At 38.8% G+C, this 18940-nt stretch overlaps 1 protein-coding gene across 11 annotated transcripts in view; it reads left to right on the top strand.

The window, feature by feature from the left end:
- Positions 1-10425: 10425 nt before the first annotated feature.
- The window catches only part of CD274 (CD274 molecule), a 49561-nt gene continuing 41046 nt past the window's right edge, over positions 10426-18940 (top strand). For 4 of the 11 annotated variants that reach the window (XM_045065013.1, XM_045065011.1, XM_045065010.1 and 1 more), the window contains exons 1-3: positions 10427-10661; positions 16768-16833; positions 17141-17482. In XM_045065013.1, coding sequence (XP_044920948.1) covers positions 16782-16833; positions 17141-17482 — 394 coding nt within the window. In that variant the 5' untranslated portion in view covers positions 10427-10661; positions 16768-16781. Of the gene's footprint in view, positions 10687-16767; positions 16834-17140; positions 17483-18940 lie in introns of all 11 variants that reach the window. The other 7 variants (XR_006601949.1, XR_006601950.1, XM_013063366.2 and 4 more) reach the window with 4 other exon arrangements.

Here is an 18940-nt window from a genome sequence, read left to right as displayed (position 1 = left end):
TCATCCACAAATAGTGACAGTTTATCATCTTTCTTACCAATTTGGAAGCTTTTTGTTTCTTTTTCTTCTCTGATTGCTGTGGCTAGAACTCTGAGTATTGTGTGAAAAAAGTGGCAAGAGTGTACATCCTAGTCTTATTCCTGATCTTAGAGGAAAATTCTGTTTTTCACTACTGAGTATAATGTTAGCTATGAGTTTTTAATATATGGCCTTTATTATGTTAACATATTTCCCTCTAAACCCACTTTGTTGAGAGTTTTCACAGTTATCAACATTTTAAATGGATTTTCTGTTTGCAGAATAGGTTTAGTGTTGAAGTTGGAATTTTTTTGTTTGTTTGTTTGAATCTAAACACAGTTTAAAGATTTATTTATTTATTTATTTATATCTTTGGAATTAATAAAATTCTTGTGGAGAAATACTAAAATAAAGCAATAGCCTGTTTCTTATAGTTAAATCCACTAATTTACTGTCCATTGTTGATTCTTTAAAAACATTTTTTTATTATTAACATAGAATGTATTATTTGTTTCAAGGGTACAGGTCTGTGATTCATCAGTTTACACAACACACAGCACTCACCACAACACACACCTTCCCCAGTGTCCATTACCAAGCCACACCATCCCTGCGACTCCCATCCACTCCAGCAACCCTCAGTTTTTTTCCTGAGATTAAGAGTCACTTATGGTTTGTCTCCCTCTCTAGTTTCATCTTGTTTCATTTTTTCCTCTCTTCCCCTATGATCCTCTGCCTTGTTTCTTGAATTCCACATATCGGTGAGATCATATAATAATTGTCTTTCTCTGATTGACTTATGTCGCTTAGCATAATACCCTCTAGTTCCATCCACATTGTTGCAAATGACAAGATTTCATTTTTTTTAATGGCTACAGGATAAAGAGAAATTAAAAGTTGGTTTGCATTAGTACTTATTCTTCTGAAAGTGTTTCAAGAAATAGAAATGGAAGGAAGACTTCCAAACTCTTTTTAAGAGGCCAATATTACCTTGATCCCAAAACCAGACAATTACCCCACCAAAAAGGAAAATTACAGACCAGGATCCCTGATGAACATGGATATAAAAAGTCTAACCAAAATATTAGCCAGAAGGATCCAACAGTACTTTAAAAATATTATTCATCAGGACAAAGTGGGATTTATTCCTGGGCTGCAAGGTTGGTTCAAAACCTGTGAACCAACCGATGTGATACACTACATTAATAAAAGATAGGATAAGAACTATATGATTTTCTCAGTAGATGCAGATAAAGCATTATGACAAAGTACAGCATTCTTTCTTGATCAAAACTCTTCACAGTATAGGGATAGAGGGCACATACCTCAATATCATCAAAGCCATCTATGAAAAACCCACAGCAAATATCTTTCTCAATGGGGAAAAAATGAGAGATTTTCCCCCTAAGGTCAGGAACACAGCAGGGGTGTCCACTATCACCACTGCCACCATTCAACGTAGTACTAGAAGTCCTAGCCTCAGCAATCAGACAACAACAAGAAATAAAAGGCATCTGAATTGGCAAAGAAGAAGTCAAACTCTCACTCTCTGCAGATGATATAATGCTTTATGTGGAAAACCCAAAAGACTCTACCCCCAAGCTGCTAGAACTCATACAGGAATTCAGTAAAGTGTCAAGATATAAAATCAATACACAGAAATCATTTGCATTTTTAAACACCAACAGCAAGACAGAGAAAGAGAAATTAAGGATTCAGTCCCATTTATGATTGCACCCAAAACCATAAGATGCATAGGAATAAACCTAATGAGTGGCAAAGGATTTGTACTCAGAAAACTATAGAAAACTCATGAAAGAAATTGAGGAAGACACAAAGAAATGAAACAATGTTCCATGCTCATGGATTGGAAGAACAAATATTGTAAAAATGTCCGTGCTGCCTAGAGCAGTCCACATATTCAACACAATCTCTGTCAAAATACCATCAACTTTTTTCACAAAGCTGTAACAAATAATCCTAAAATTTGTATGGAACCAGAAAAGACCCTGAATAGCCAAAGGAATGTTGAAAAAGAAAACCAAAGCTGGTGGTATCACAATCCTGGACTTTAAGCTCTATTACAAAGCTGTAATCATCAAAACAGTATATTACTAGCACAAAAACAGACACCTAGATCAATGGAACAGAATAGAGAACTCAAAAATGGACACTCAGCTCTATGGTCAACTAATATTTGACAAAGCAGGACAGAATATCCAATGGAAAAAGTTCTCTTTAGCTAACGGTGTTGGGAAAATTGGACAGCCACATGGAGAAGAATGAAACTGGACCATTTCCTTACGCCACACACAAAAAATAGGCTCAAAATGGATGAAAGCCTTAAATGTGAGATGGGAGTCCATCAAAACCCTTGAGAATAATACAGGCAGCAACCTCTTCGACCTCGGCCACAGCAACTTCTTCCTAGATATATCACCAAAGGTAAGGGAAACAAAGGCAAAAATGAACTACTGAAGGGAAGAGAGTCTTAAGCAGACTATACTGAGCACAGAGCCCGACCAGGGGCTCCATCTCCAGACCCTGAGATCACAACCTGAGCCAAAACCAAGAGTCGTATGTGTAAATGACTGTGCCACCCAGGCACTCCTAAACATAGGCATGGTTTATTCAATCTGTTGGAGCCTCAGTCTGCTGCTCTTTAAGTGCCAAAAAAGGCTCAGGCAGGAAATGAAAAAGAGCAGATTTGACCAGAGTTACTAATTTTATTTTTGGACAAAGCCATCTTTCTCCTCCACTGCTCTGAGAAATGCCTATTTCTTCTTACTCTCACCAGCAGTTTGCATCTTGAGTATGTCAAGCTGCTCTCCTAGCTAGCCTCATGGAAAAAAAACAAATACTTGAACTGTTGGTACTATGTTCTTTGCTACTAAATGACTTGGGAGAATAGCATGTACTTGAATATGCCCTAGCTTTGAGGAAGGGCCATCCCTGCCCTTAGCCCTGGTTGATCATCACATCAGTGGAGAAGATGTCTAATCATCCCCAGGCTGAGCACATGAACAAACACCAAACCAGCCTTCTAGTCTCCCCTTGATGCTCTCAGCACTGACCTTTTAAACTGTATACCTACATTATATTCTTGTATGTATTATATCATTCACAATTTTAAAATATAAGTGAAAAAGGCGACCATGAGAATATATACCTTGGGAACGGAGAGAAATCTAGGTATAAATTTTGAACATACTTAATAGAATGTGGGCTAAGAGGATTAAAGGAAATTTATTTCAGTATCAAATGACATATAACTTTCATGGATATGTGCATTATTTCTAAGTGGATGAATTTGTGAATGTATTGTCTATGTTTTTACATACACAAATAGGTGCTTTTAATCATTTTGCATTATAGCATAATAATTTTCATATTGTTAAATAGCATTCATATGTCCCATTTTTAAAAGGTGCATGATTTTCTGCAAGTACGTATATAATTCTCATTGTTGGATTTTTTTTCTTTTTTTTGCTATGTCAGTAACACTGTGATGACCAGCTTCATATATATAACTTTTTAATATGTGGATTATAAATATTGAGTTAAGTAGTATAAATGTTAGAGAGAATTTATGTAAAATCATGAACTCAGTGGAAGTCCTCTCCCTCAGGACCATAAAAATATTCAGTATTTCCTAGTACACCATAAAGTAGCTTTTTAAAAAATGAAGTTTTTGAAAATTCAAAATATGCATAGTAGTATTTCACTCATTGTGAAATCATTTAACAGAAATGATTTCACAATGAGTGTGAATTTCTCCATTATTAATCTGGCAACTAGGTTTAGCCAAGAACCTGTCTAAAGGAGGGCAAGTAGTTGCACGGTGTGCACTCAGGCTAGAAGCACTTCAATATTAAGCTGTTCTGGAATGGTGTCCCATGCTGTGGGGAACACAGTCTAAATTTTAACCTAACACTTTAATCATGGTGTGTGCTTGTAGCTCGGGCACAATTTGAACCGGCAGAACATCGGTGAGCTTTGTACATTCTCCCACTTCCCCCAGCCCCTGGCAATCCCTGATCTGCTTTCTTTCTCAACACATTTGCCTATTCTAGACATTCATGTAAATGGAGTCATACAGTATGCTGGTCTTTTGCATCTGGCTTCTTCCACATAGCGTAAGGTTTTCAGGGTACATCCAGGTTGTGGCATATATTAGTACTTCATTCATTTCTGTGGCTGAATAATGTTCAAATGTATGGATAAAAATACAAATAAAAAATAATAAACACCACATTTTGTTTACCCATTCAAAACTGATGGGCTGATATTATCCCCACTTTCTGAGTAATGCTGTTGTGAACATCTGTGTATAGGTTTTTGCACATATGCTTTCAGTTCTTAGGTATAACTGACTCTGTTTCAATTTTTGATGTTGAACAAATACACCATGCCACCAGCAGTGCATAAGGATACTGATTTCACTGCACACCGTGTAGTAGTTAAGAGCATGTACACTGGAGCCAGGGTACCTGGGTTTGAATCTTGGCTGTGCCACTTCCTAACTGTGAAAACCTAAACAAGTTACTTAAGCATTATGCCTCAGTACCCACAGCTCTAAAACAGGGGCAATAATAGTATCCTTCTCCGAATTGATAAGGAAGATGTGTTCCATATATACTATGGAGTATTATGCCTCCATCAGAAAGGATGAATACCCAACTTTTGTATCAACATGAATGGGACTCGAAGAGATTATGCTGAGTGAAGTAAGTCAAGCAGAGAGAGTCAATTATCATATGATTTCACTTACTTGTGGAGCATAAGGAATAACATGGAGGACATGGGGAGATGGAGAGGAGAAGGGAGTTGAGGGAAATTGGAGGGGGGGATGAACCATGACAGACTATGGACTCTGAAAAACAATCTGAGGGTTTTGGAGGGGTGGGGGGTGGGGGGTGGGAGGTTGGGTGAGCCTGGTGTTAGGTATTAAGGAGGGCACGTATTGCATGGAACACTGGGTATGGTGCATAAACAATGAATTCTGGAACACTGAAAAGAAATTTAAAAAATAAATAAAAATTTTAAAAAGTAGTATCCTTCTCACAGGATAAAATTTAAATGTGCTAATACATGTCAATTACCAAGTGTCTAACATGTAAAAAATGCTATATGTTTTATTACTGCTCATCAATCTATATTGTAATTACTGCATTTTGTTTTGTTAATTTGAGAGTTGAAAGTGATGATAGAGTTTGCTGAGGTTTGCCACTGAAATGGAGTAGTCAGAGATGATAGTAATTTTTTTTAACATCTTAATTTAACTGTATTTTACTCGTGTTTAAGCTTCATTGTTTATGCACCACACCCAGTGCTCCATGGAATAGTGCCCTCCTTAATACCCACCACAGGCTCACCAGACTCCCCACTCCTCTCCCCTCCATAACCCTCAGTTTGTTTCTCAGAATCCACAGTCCCGAGATGACAGTAATTTAAGGGGGCAGCAAGGTCAAGGGAAGTTTTTTGAGCCGGGGGCAATTATATTTCAGACTGCAACATGAATAAAGCTGAGGCTTCACATGGTTCAGGCCAAGCATGTAGTAGCTTTCTAAGGAAACGTAAACTGACAGCTGAAATACTGAAAAATAATACTTAAGCTTTCTTAAGGAGTCCCTGCAGTGCTCTGCATAGCATATTTAAGACTCCAAAATCTTCTCTAGATCTTTCTCTCTTACCGAATTTTTTCCACCACAGTAGCTATTTATATTTCTCCTCATTCTCAACTATGAGGTCTCCATCCCACTAGACTACAGCCTTCTTAACTCCCTCCTCATGCAGCTCACGTGATCCTGTTCTCTACCTGTGATTCTCAGCCGCTTGCACCCCTGAGAAATTCAGCACGAATTCCCTTTTTTAAAAAAATTGAGAACAGTCTCTGAACTCTGATGAATAAAATGATCCACTTTGGCACAATATATGTTTGCGCTACCCAAGGACAGAAAAACCATACCCAGACCTCAGAGTTAATTCTTTTTCTCTCTTCCTATGGCAAGCAGCCCTGGGAAGTGCTACACCACTGGTACAGGCCTGTTGATTTCTTCTAAGTAAGCCTGGGAAGAAGCATTTCAACATTAGAATTTATTCTTCTCCATGCCAACTCCTCATCTTCCCCTTGTCCTCCATAAACACCTGAAAAATGATATGCTAAATTGTTTGTGGTTACAGCAGGCATTAATTATCTCCTTCACCAAAATCAATCCAATGAGGGTTATCTCCAGAATTACTGGCATCTGTGAAATACAGAGTGACAGATACCAACCAACCCTACTATACCAGAAGCAAAACTAGGACTACCTTTTCCAAACCAAACCTACAACAACCCTTATTGGGTTTTGGAGAAACTGCTTATCTTCCTGACACATTCTCTCTTGAAACAGAAAGGCCTAAATGTCCTTTCAGTAAGGTGGGGAAAGCAATTCTACTTCTCATTTTTTTATGATGAGTCTGCAGTCATGAGTGGTAGATTTAAGTAGGTTCTCAATCCAGTAATTCAGATGTGACTAATAACCTTTAAATAACTTAGTGTTTGACTAACTTACTTAGTGTTTGATCACTTACTCAGACCAGAAAACAAAAATCAGTTATTCCTTGGAAGGAAAAGCTTCAAAGACTTTTAGACATTTAAGACTCCTATTGTTCTCAGTTTAAATCTAAGTGTGAATATAAAATAATACTTCTGGAAGCAATTCCACAAGAGACATTTGAACTAAATCATGCCCTTTAATCAAGTGAAATGACTCGAAGGGGCTATTTCATGTGTACAGCATTCACTTAGGTTAGTTAGTTCTAGGATATTAAGTCAATAAAATATTTCCTAGTATCCTCTAAAAGGGTATCTCTCAGTTGTAAACTTTATTTTCAGTGGCCTTCACTTCTTTTGTTAAGATTCCTTAGAATTAAATTATTCACCATAGAGCCCCAAAGCTCTACAACAGTTTTTCAAGTCACAGTTATTAATGTCTGGGTTTATGAATTCCTGAGGACAGGGGACTTGTTGGAGGTCTCAACTTTGTTTTAAAGTACCCATGATATGGGAGCTGCCCTTTGAAGGCTAGAGCTTTTCACTTAGCCAGCTTTTCCCCAGAGCTCAGGACAGGAAGGAGGGAGACATATACAGTGCAAGTGAGGGAAACACCTGAGTGGGGGCACCAAGTGGTGACAGGTGCTGCTCTCTGGCTGTTCATGCATGTAAATCACTCCTATATTTTAAACAGTTGTATAACATGGGCAAAGTGTGCTCCGTGAAATCTGTTGGGCACAAATCTACAGACTGGGAATAGATGGTGAAGGTAGAACCAACAGAAGACAGGAGTTGGTGGATGGGGACACAGAGAGAGAAATAGGCATAACATAGAGCAGCGGTTTATAGTCCTACACAATAAAAAATAGAACATGGAGACAAATCTGGATATTGTCTTTATATATAGTAATAAAATGCATTTTTAAATATTCAATGCGAAAAAAGCATGTTGTTGATATTTTTAAAGTATCTTCACTTTTACCCTGTTTTTGATGATCAAGAAAGTTAACTGGAAATTGCTCCTTTGCCAGGAAATTGCTAACATCATTTCAAGCCCTATAAGAACCTGGAATCTATCCTCCTTTTAAGATCAGGACAAACAAAGATCGTCTCTCTTATTTTAGGAGCAAAAGTGGAAGTGGGATAAGCGAAGGTAGAGTGAAGGGTGGTATTGATAACAATTAACAAAATTAGATAGAGAAAGGGGAGTTAAGACTATAATAGCAAACAACTCTTGCTCATTTTTCCCTTAAACATTATACCATCAGTTTTAAAGCTTTAGTGTGCACATGAGCCACCCAGGGATGGCCCCAAGAAAACTGGATTCAACAAGTTTTTGGCAGAAACCTGGATTCTGTATTTAAACACCTACCCCAAGTCAACATGATTCAACCGAACCCAGAAATAGCATCTCTGAGAAAGAGCACATCAGCAATGATGAGTTTTTTCCTCTAAAAATGAACAGAGTAAGAGGGGTATGAATAGGAAATGACAATGGTGAAGATGATCTGGGCATCTCATTCTCTACCTCTGGCTTCCCACTGGTCCTTCCCCATCTTAGCAGTTCTCCATCTACTTTGCCCAAATTGAAAAATGGGGATTGTTTTGATTTTTGTATTTTTTAAGGTTTTTAATTTTCATTTCAGTGTAGTTACATACAGATGTTCATACATTTTTTTGAAGTGATAAAATTTATTTTTTTCTAAACACACCCTATTTTTCTATCTCCAGAGGCTATCAAGAACTTCATTAAGAAGCTTGATATGGGGTGCCTGGGTGGCTCAGTGGGTTAAAAGAGGGAGCATCTCTGCCTTCAGCACAGGTCATGATCTCAGGTCCTGGGATCGAGTCCCCACACTGGCTCCCTGTAAGCTCAGAGGAGAGCCTGCTTCTCCCTCTCTTTCTACTGCTCCCCCTGCTGTGTTCTCTCGCTCTCTCTGACAAATGAATAAATAAAATCTTAAAAAAACAAAAAAAACTTGATAAACTGTATGGGAAAATGAATGGCTACAGGATGCAAACAGGTGGGCAAGATGAACAAAATCAGCAGTCATCAGATTACTAATATGTAAATCAACTATGTAAAACAGCAAGCTAAGTAAGTACCTTCCATTACCATCATCAGCTCCAGGGAAAGGCAAATTCATTCACTCTCTGCCTTCTCTGTTGATCATTATGTAGACCCTGAACGTTGCTTTGGTAAAACAAACAAACAAAAAAACCTAAGCACCGCTCAGTTTTAAAATTTTTTCATGGATCATAGAGACCGTCTAAGAGGACGTTACTTAGTCCTGGTACTACTCAGTAAATTGGTTGCTCAGGATAACTCAGCGGCTCAGTGGTAGGTTCTAGAGCCAGTTTTTTCTGACTATCTTGATAGTCATGACCACACCCACAGGTCATGACATCTATGTCCTGGGTCTTAACTTTATTGCTTTTAAAAAAATGAAAGATTAAAGAGAAAATAGCAGAGGTAACACTGTTATATTCCACTATGTGGCCTTAAAAAGATATTTGAGGGGACCCTGGGTGATCAGTCAAATAAGCATCTGTCTTTGGTTCAGGTCACGATCCCAGAGGTCCTGGATCAAGCCCCACCCAAAGGCTCCCTCTCCCTCTGTTTCTCCCTCTGGCTCATGCTCTCTCTCTCTCTCAAATAAATAATAAAATCTTAGAGATTTGAAAGAGGGAGCATCTCAGCTGAATCCAAGTCTATTAAACTTTATTGAGGCTAAAGAGAATTTCATACTCTCTACCAGATTTTTAAGGCAGTATCATCCTCAGTATTTTTCCAAGTTTTTTTTTTTAATTAAAATATGTGATATTCTGAGAAAGTGCAAATTCTTACTTGGGAAGAAAATGTCATAACCAAGTCAATGGACATCTCAATATTCATTCGTGGTATGCAGTATTTTGGATTGCAGCTGAAATGAGTAAGTAGGAAAGTCAAACGAGTTCAGTGTATCAATTTAAAATTAGAAAGAAAGGGAGGAGGAGGAGAAGAAAGGAGAAAGAGAGGGAAGCACCTCGAAGTCCAACAGTGGGGAATGCATAAGTAAAGTATGCCCTCACCTTCTGGGTGAGTCACGTGACTTCTGGGTGGCTCATCCACTGATCTGGAGTTACCAGTGGAAGAGTTTTCTTAGTCTTCACCTGGAATTTGCTAACCTAATCTGGTTCCCGAAGATGACAGGATCGCAGGGATCCAGAGCATTCTTAAAAGGTGTAACTGGTGATAGGAAGTTCTTCTAATGACAAAGCAACTGAAGTTTCATTATGTCGAGGAACTTTGAGGAAGTCCTCAAAATCCACGTATTAAAAATATATTTCCTATTATAGACACACCTACTTAATAGAATAAAAATCAAAGCTTTGTGACCTGTCATTATATTTTGTATATATTGTAGAATTACATCAAGTTATGTCAAGAGGTTCCCTCATCTTGTAAAAAGCTTTTTATCAGAGGGAGGAACCTGATGGCAGAGTTTAAGGTGGCTGGATCCTGAAGATAAAACTGTCTGAAATCCTTATGGTAATTTACTTTACAACGTCTGAAGTTGGGCTGTTTTAAACCTTTGTTTTTAAAAATATGAGATGTTGGGAACTCCTGGGTGGCTCAGTCAGTTAAGCATCTGCCTTTGACTCAGTTCATGATCTCAGGGTCCTGGGATCAGGCTCCTGCTTCTCCCTCTGTCTGCTGCTCCCGCTGCTTGTGCTCTCTGCCAAATAAATACATAAATCTTAAAAATAGAGGATGATGTTTGCTTTAATCTCTGAAGCTTTTCTTTTTAGAAAGCTGATTTACAAGAAACTGAACGGTAAGTTTCAGTTTCACCTTTTTTTTTTCCAAGAGCGCCGAATCCGCTAATTTCCCCCACTGGAAAGCGGGGCAGCCCAGAGGGAAGTAACTAACCCTAACGCGGATTGACCGGGCTGGGCGGTGGACGGGCGAGGGGGGCGGGGCGCGGCGGAGACCTCGGCCCCTCCCCTCGCCTGCTCATTAGTGAGCCTCGCTCGCTGGCTGCAGCCCCACCGCCCCGCAGCCCCGCCGCCAGGACAGAGCGTGCTGAGCCCGCGAGCCCGCCGCCAGCCCCTCCGCCAGCAGGTAGGGAACATCCTTCCCTCCAGAGGTGCACTTTACTTAATTTTACTTATTTATTTGACAGAGATCGCAAGTGGGCAGAGAGGCAGGCAGAGACAGAGGAGGCAGCAGGCTCACTGGTGAGCAGAGAGCCCGATGCGGGGCTCGATCCCAGGACCCTGGGATCATGACCTGAGCCGAAGGCAGAGGCTTAACCCACTGAGCCACCAGGTGCCCCTCGGGTGGCAATTTAAAAAGCAGCTGGTCTGAAGTCCTTTTCTTTTTCTTTTCTTTTCTTTTTTTTTTTTTTTTTAATTTATTTACTTGACAGAGACAGAGATCACAAGTAGGCAGAGAGGCAGGCAGAGAGAGAGGAGGAAGCAGGCTCCCTGCTGAGCAGAGAGCCCGATGCGGCTCGATCCCAGGACCCTGAGATCATGACCTGAGCCGAAGGCAGAGGCTTTAACCCACTGAGCCACCCAGGTGCCCCTGAAGTCCTTTTCTTTGGGTGGAAGAGAAGAGAAGGACCAGGCAAAGCGTGATGGTTTGACGAGGCTGTAGAGCTGATACCTGTATAGACTAATAGGAACAGCTAAGAGGTTTGACCTTTCGTAGGGCAGGGCGAAGGTAGGATTCAGTTTTGCTTAATACCAGTTTTGTAAGTATGTTTCTGTGCGTTCAAGAATATGGCCCTGGGGTAGGTAGCTGTTCTAGCGGGAAATTCCTAGGCTGGAGGTCGGACACCTGGGTCCTGGTCCACCCTCAGCTGCTCCCTAGCAGTATGCTCTGAGTCAGTCATCACACCAGCAGCATCTCCTACTGTAAGAGCAAGCCAGGATACCCCAACCGGAGCTCTTTGCTCTGTTTGCTTTGAGGACCTTCAGGAGTCCTGATGGAGAAATACCATGGCCTTTTTGTCTTATAATACAGGGAGTGTTTCAAGTATCATTGTTCCGCCTTGTTTGCACCTAAAAAAAAAATGCCTTGTGTGATTTTTCTATGGATCTTTTTTTTTTTTTTTAAGATTTTATTTTAGAGAGAGGGAGACCACAGAAAAAGAGTGAGAGGGAGAAGCAGACTCCCCACTGAGCAGAGAGCCCAGTGAGGGACTTGATCCCAGGTCCCTGAGATCATGACCTGAGTGAAAGCAGACACTTAACCAGCTGAGCCATCCATATACCTCTCTATGGATTAAATAGTCTTCTAAAATGTGATAAATATTTTTTAAATGGCTGGTACAAAATTGACACCCCATGGTACAAAATTAATACCCCATGCTAGGCATAAAGATTATTTATAGTGGTTAAGTTTCTTAGCCATTCCGTGAACATCATTGTTGTAAATCTCTGGGACATTACTGATTATTTCACTTCAGATAAACTCTTTTAAGTTTAACTACTTAGGTGAAGAGTCTAAATATTTTAAAGATCTTTCGATTGATATTGGAAATCACCTTTAAGAAAGAGCCCCGTTTACATTGCCCACAGTTTTTAAGAACGATGATAGTCTAAAGAAAAAAAAAATCAGCCTTTTTCAGTGGAATAGAGTAGGCAGAGGTTACAAGACAGTAGAGTGTAGTCTTAAAAGAAACCACTGAGGTAAGTATGGAGATTTGAATCCACCGGGAAACATATAAGAATGTCTCAGGGTAACTGAGGGGAAGGAGTCTGGGCACAGGGTTTAGTTGGGTTAAATAGATCACTCTCTTGATCTGTTAATGTGGTGGGTTTTCATCTTGGAGATATGTTGTTGAACTCTAGGAATTTTTTTTTTGAAAATTAAATTATAGTTTTTATAAAACTGTAAGTATAAATAAAAGGAAAAGGAAACCCTAAACCAACAGCTATCAAGACACTTCTTGCTCCTACTTTTGAGAATGGAAGCTTGAATTCTTTTCCTATCTTTTCCTCCTACCTTGCTACCCTTGGGAGATACAGAAGTGCTACAGGTTCCATAGTGTTATACTGAGTTCCCCAGGGGCAAACCTGCTTCCCCATTCTTCATTTCTTCCCTAGTCCGCATTTCCTTGCTCTTCGAATGCTCTTGTTTGGGAATCCAGATACACCATCATATAGTTTCTTACTTGAAGACGTCAGTGTTCTCTTAGACAAACTGCCCTGATGTGGGGATGATGTAGGGAGCACGGTTACTCGCATGGTCTCTGTCCTTCCTTTTTTCCTCCCACTAATGACAGCTGTACTCCAAGGGAAGGAAACCTTGGAAAAAGGTGGTATCATGAGGAATTAGGTAAATATCAACTCTAACCCATCAGAGTCCAGTAAACTTTTCAACCAAATTCATTTTAAGGGTAGGAAGTCTACCAGAGTATACCATAAACATTGGGAAAACGAATTTTAACCCATGAATGAGTTTCATTTCCCTTTGTATTCAGCAGTTCTTTGCTTGGGTATCTTAAAGGTTATCTTAAGTTTTCTTTTGCCCAACAAGTTTATTTCTGTTTATAATATTACAGTTGGTTTGGTTTTTTGTTGTGTTTTGGTTGTGGTGAAATCAACTCTTGCCCAAGCAAAGGTCATGGAGATAGCTTCTGCAGACTCATTTCAACAATCTTCATATTCTTACAGGCATGCATGAGAACAGAAAGGAGAAAAACAGGAATTATGCACCTAACGCTAACAAGAGAATGATGATTATTTTACTTCATTGTTTTTTATTTCTACCTGCGTATGTGTATATGAACATGAATGGTTCATACAGATTGATAAGAAACTAATAAGATAAACAGGGTGAAAAATGATGAAGTGATTCACAAAAGAACCAAAGTAATCAACAAACCCATGAAACATTCAAATTATAACTTCTCAATAATCAAATCAGAAAAAATATTTTTAAAACCATACCCAATAAAGATACAGTGTAACTCGTACCAGTTATCTACATGTGTCAAGAACCAGGAAAATGGTCTTTCTCCTTGATTAAAAATTCTACTTGGGGAATCAGTTCTTAGGGCCTGGCCTGCAACGTGGCACACCATAGGCACTTAAATATTTGCTGAATACACAAATATCTATGATATTTTTAAAATTGGGAACAATCTTAAACCTAACAGTAGGGGAACTAAACATTATAGGAACTCCAAAATATTTATGAATATCATTTGGTAAAATGGAAAACATATTGATATAGTTAATGAAAAAAAGAGTGTTAAATATATGAGAAGGTTATGATTGTTTGTACAAAGATTCATAGGGAGGAAGACTAGAAGAAAAATGTGTACTGGAATGCTCACAGTGGTTGCAAGGTTGCTCAACCTTGGCACTGTTGACAAGGAGGCCTAGCTAAGTCTCTGCTGTGGTGGCTGTCCTGCGCAGTGTAGATGGTTAGCAACAGCATTCCTGGCCTCCACCAGTAGGAAGTAGCAGTCCTTGCCACCCCCCCACTGCATTTTGACCACCAAAAATGTTTCTAGGCATTAGGAAATGTTTCCTGGGCTAAAGTAATGGAATAGTCGGTGATTTTTCCCTTCTTTTTTCATGTTCTATATTGTGTTTATATTAGATAATGAAGAAAAACATAAAAATAAACAAATATTATTACGCTGCCTCATCTCTGATGTGTGAGTTTCTAGGGTTCTTTCCATTCTACTATGCTGTCTCCTAAACGTTCCACAGCTTAGCAAGGTGAAATGGTTCACTAAATTTGTTTTTCATTTTTTTCTAAGAAGAGGAAAGCATACCCATTTATTTGAAAATACAGACATGGAAAAACACCAAAGAAATCATTAACAATCTCATCTCCCTTTTTTTCTCTTCTTTTTCTCCCATCCTTTCTTCCTTTGAAAATTTATTTTAAAAATGGGGTGCCTGGGTGGCTCAGTCAGATGGATGTCAGACTCGGTTTAGGCTTAGGTCATAATCTGAGGGTCATGGGATCGAGCTTCATGTGGGGTTCCTCGCTCAGCATGAAGGTTGCTTGGGATTCTCTCTCTCCATCTCCCTCTGCCTTTCTCTTGCTATCTCTCTTATAAATAAATAAATCTTTAAAAAGATAGAGAAAAGTGAAAGCCTGCTTATTGTCCCTCTGATTTCACTCCTAGAGTTAATCACTATCAGTATGTTGGTATGGATTTTTCTGGACATTCCCTATGTCTAAACACACACAGATTTTTCTTTCTTTTTTTTTTAAACTGAAGTAGATTTCTGCTACATGTATAGCTCTACAATTTACTTTCTACATCTTTGCAAGATTAATACAATTCTGTCCTTAGTGGTATTACATTGTCACAACATTTAACTAGTTAGGCTATCTGGAATATTCCCAGTTTGTGGCTAAGATTAGCAATGTCATCACATCACATGTATTGTTTATGTATATGTTTTTGTTTTTGTAGCATACATTTCTAGGAGAGGAAATGAAAGCTTGTAAAATTTTAATGGAGATTACCAAATTGCTTTCCAAAAAATGTTATATAACTTCACAATCCTACCACCAGGGAGTGAGAAAACCCATTTGTTCATATCCTTACAAGCACTAAATATTAGGAATCTTTATAATTTTGGTTAAGCTAATAAGTGAAAAACAGTACCTAATGTTTTAAACTTAAGCTTTTAAAAAATTGTTGATATTAAGCATCTTCCTTTTTGTTTTCATTTTTTAAATTTTATTTTTTTCAGTGTTCCAAAATTCATTGTTTATGCACCACACCCAGTGCTCCATGCAATACGTGCCCTCCACAATACCCACCACTGGACTCACCCCGCAACCCACAAAACCCTCAATTTGTCTCTCAGAGTCCACAGTCTCTCATGGTTTGTCTCCCTCTCTGATTTCCCCCAGCTCACTTCTCCTCTCCATCTCCCAATGTCCTCCATGTTATTCCTTATGCTCCACAAGTGAGTGAAACCATATGATAATTGACTCTCTCTGCTTGACTCATTTCACTCAGCATAATCTCTTCCAGTCCCATCTATGAGCATCCTTACTGATGTATAGATGTCATTTATATTTCTTACTCTCTGAACTGTGTGCTAGAACATTTTGCTCGTTTTCTGTTGAGTTGTGTTTGGTTTTCTTACTGATTTTTTTGGAACTATTTACATATTAAGAGCATAAATCTTCTGTCTTATATATGTATAGCATAGATTAACTGATCATTAGTGAGTTTTTATATGTATACAAGAGGTCAAAGAGACCTTAAGAGGCAAAACTGACTTCTCAAAGTGTGTAAACATATGTATAACAGAAGAAGGAAAGTGTATTAAGAAATAAATTTGCTGAAATGCAGTACAAATCTTCTTTATTTATTCCCCTACTTGAATATAAGGTCCAAAATGAGAGTGTTTTTTTTTTTTTTTTTTCTTGTTCACTGCTATATTCCTAGTACCTAAAATAGTGCCTGGGACAGAACAGTTGTTCAATCAATGTTTGCCAAATTAAATAATTGGTAGAATTTCACTCAGAGTGACAAAATGAAGAATAGAATCTAGGCGAATTCTAGCCCTAAAAGAGTGGGTGTAAGTCATTCACATCTTAGTATGAATTGGTCAAATTCAACTGTTTCTCCTTCTCATTCCTGCTACTAGCAGAATCAGTTTATTGAGAGAATAGAATTTATAACTTGGAATAAGCGAAAGATAGAAGAGGAGATTTCCAAAGGATGGCACCTGCAAGAAAAGTAGCATAGTTGGGATGGTGATACAGAAGGCTTGGGTAGTTAAGGACAGGATGAAAGTGTTCAGGGTCTAGGGTGGAAGAAAAAGCTTTGAAAGGTGAGAGATGTGGAGGTCAGGTTGTCCTTGCATTGAAACTTTGCACAGGGCAGGTTTGGATTTCTAGATGTTATACTGCAGAAAAAAACATGAAATAGTTGAGAGGATTTTAGTATAATTTCTTCTTAGCCTGTTTCGAGTGTTCATTATAAGTTTTTTTTCAGGCCTTGTAATTACATTTAAAGATTCTCATCACTGTAACTTTTTTCTATTTGGCTTTATAGGACTGTGGGATATTAAGTAAAGGTATTAAACTTCTAAATTTCATGCTGCATTTTCACACTTACAAATCATTTTTTTGGTTATCTGAAGGCTATTTATTTAGTACTGCCAGGACCCATAATGTCTGGGTGCTCAATTATTGAATAAAGCATTTTTGTTTTTATATTTTCCATAATTAGGTCACTCCAGAAAAATGAGGATATTTAGTGTCTTTGCATTCATGGCCCACTGCTATTTGCTGAAAGGTAAGACACCAAATCCTTTCATTAGGTTCTATATTTAACCATAAGTTAAAAACTGTAATAATTATTTAAGATGAATTTAAGATGAATGTAATTTTTTTTGTAGGAAGAATGTTCTGTTTTTCTTTCTGTATTTCATAAACCCACTGTATTGGACAAAGATATATGGTCAAACTGAAAGTAGGAAAATTAACCCATTATCTATTTCTCTATTACCTGTTATCCATTTCCCAGGGATAATTACTGTAACTATCTGTATATTTTTTGAGGAGTTTCCCAACTTCTGAAAATTGGTTGTCTTCCTCTACAGCATTTACAATCACAGTTTCCAAGGAACTGTATGTGGTGGAGTACGGCAGCAATGTGACCATGGAATGCAAATTCCCAGTAGAAAAACAGTTAAACCTGCTTGCGCTAATCGTCTACTGGGAAATGGAGGATAAGAAAATTATTCAGTTTGTGGACGGGAAAGAAGACCTGCAAGTTCAGCACAGCAGCTACAGCCAGAGGGCCCAGCTGCTGAAGGACCAGCTCTTCTTGGGGAAGGCCGCGCTTCAGATCACAGACGTGAAGTTGCAGGATGCGGGGGTTTACTGCTGTTTGATTGGCTATGGCGGTGCTGACTACAAGCGGATTACTTTGAAAGTTCATGGTAAGGATGCATACAGTTGAAGAGGCCCAGTCTTTATGAGCACTTTTCCCTCTTGGAGATCCACCTTGCTCTCCACAGGGGCAGTCTGCTCATTCATTCATTCACACGCTCCTCCAGTGAGCATTTCTCAAACACTTCCTCTTTGGCAGCCTCTGGAGATCCAGAGCCAGACATGGTAGGGGCATGTTCCACAGTATGTTCTGTTCTCCTAAAAAATTCCTGGTCTTTTCGTTTTTATTATGATGATACATGTACTTGCAAACCATTCAGAAACTGTGGAAGGGGATGACATGAATTACAAGAGTGTCCTCCTCACTTCACTGCCGTCTTCCGTGGCATGTCAAGATAGTAGCCACTGTTTCTGTGTCCTGCCAGGAAGTTTTTTATTCATCTATAATTTTTTTTTAAATTTATTAAGTCGGCCATCATTTTCCTTCCTTTATACCTCTCTATGTCAACTCACAAATTAATAAAAACAAACCCCACTGTGAGTTTCACATTTAAAAAGACTTGAAGTCAATCTATAAAGGCAAAAAAATAATATCAAACATAAAGGAAACTATTCTTTAGAGACAGGATAAACTGTGCTCACTGGGCATATATTCATCTTGAAAGTCTACACGGCTCTTATCTTGGAGTGTTGTAGAGGAACTGGGAGTGTCAAATTCCCAAGTACTGACCCACAAATATGTCATCAGGTCACCTGAATTCAAAATTTTGTGTTGCCACTAGATAAGAAAAGGAAAACACCTTAGCTCATCCCCTCTACTTTCACTGTTAAGATTCATAGAATTGAGAGATGAAAGGATCCCGAGTAAGAGCAGCTGATCCAAACTCCCGAAGAACAGAAATCCCCCCAAGGGACCTTCTGCTCACATACTTTCCACAATGACACCCGGTCACTTGGACCTCCCTTCCATAGCCTTTTGAAATTATTTTCTGATACTGAGCTAGTATCTGCCCTCTCTAGTCACAGTTCTGAGATTACCCGCCAGCTTCTTTCATTTACATGATGACCTTTAGGTGTATGACAAGAATCCAGTCATTACTCCTTGTTCTTTCATTCCTGGTCTAACTACCAGTTAGTAGGTCTGAAGGTCAGTATTACAAGTAGACGTTTACATTCATTGTAAAGGGATAAATGATCATTGTAAACTCAATCCAAATAATATAGCAACTGGGAGAAATGCATCTATTTTTATGGCACGTTACTGGGTTTCTGATTCTGGATCAGTTAATGTTTCTGTGGTCAAGATGTCCCTTGTCTTGGGAAGTAGATTTTTTTTTTAAATAAACATATAATATATTTTTATCCCCAGGGGTACAGGTCTGTGAATCGCCAGGTTTACACACTTCACAGCACTCACCATAGCACATACCCTCCCCAATGTCCATCACCCCTCCCCGCTTCTCCCAACCCCCCTCCCCCCAGCAACCCTCAGTTTGTTTTGTGAGATT

The sequence above is a fragment of the Mustela putorius genome, unplaced genomic scaffold (genome assembly GCF_011764305.1).
Source record: "Mustela putorius furo isolate JIRA1106 unplaced genomic scaffold, ASM1176430v1.1 tig00003854_pilon_pilon_pilon, whole genome shotgun sequence".
Taxonomy (NCBI): Eukaryota; Metazoa; Chordata; class Mammalia; order Carnivora; family Mustelidae; genus Mustela; species Mustela putorius.
This window is presented reverse-complemented; position numbering and strand designations above follow the sequence as displayed.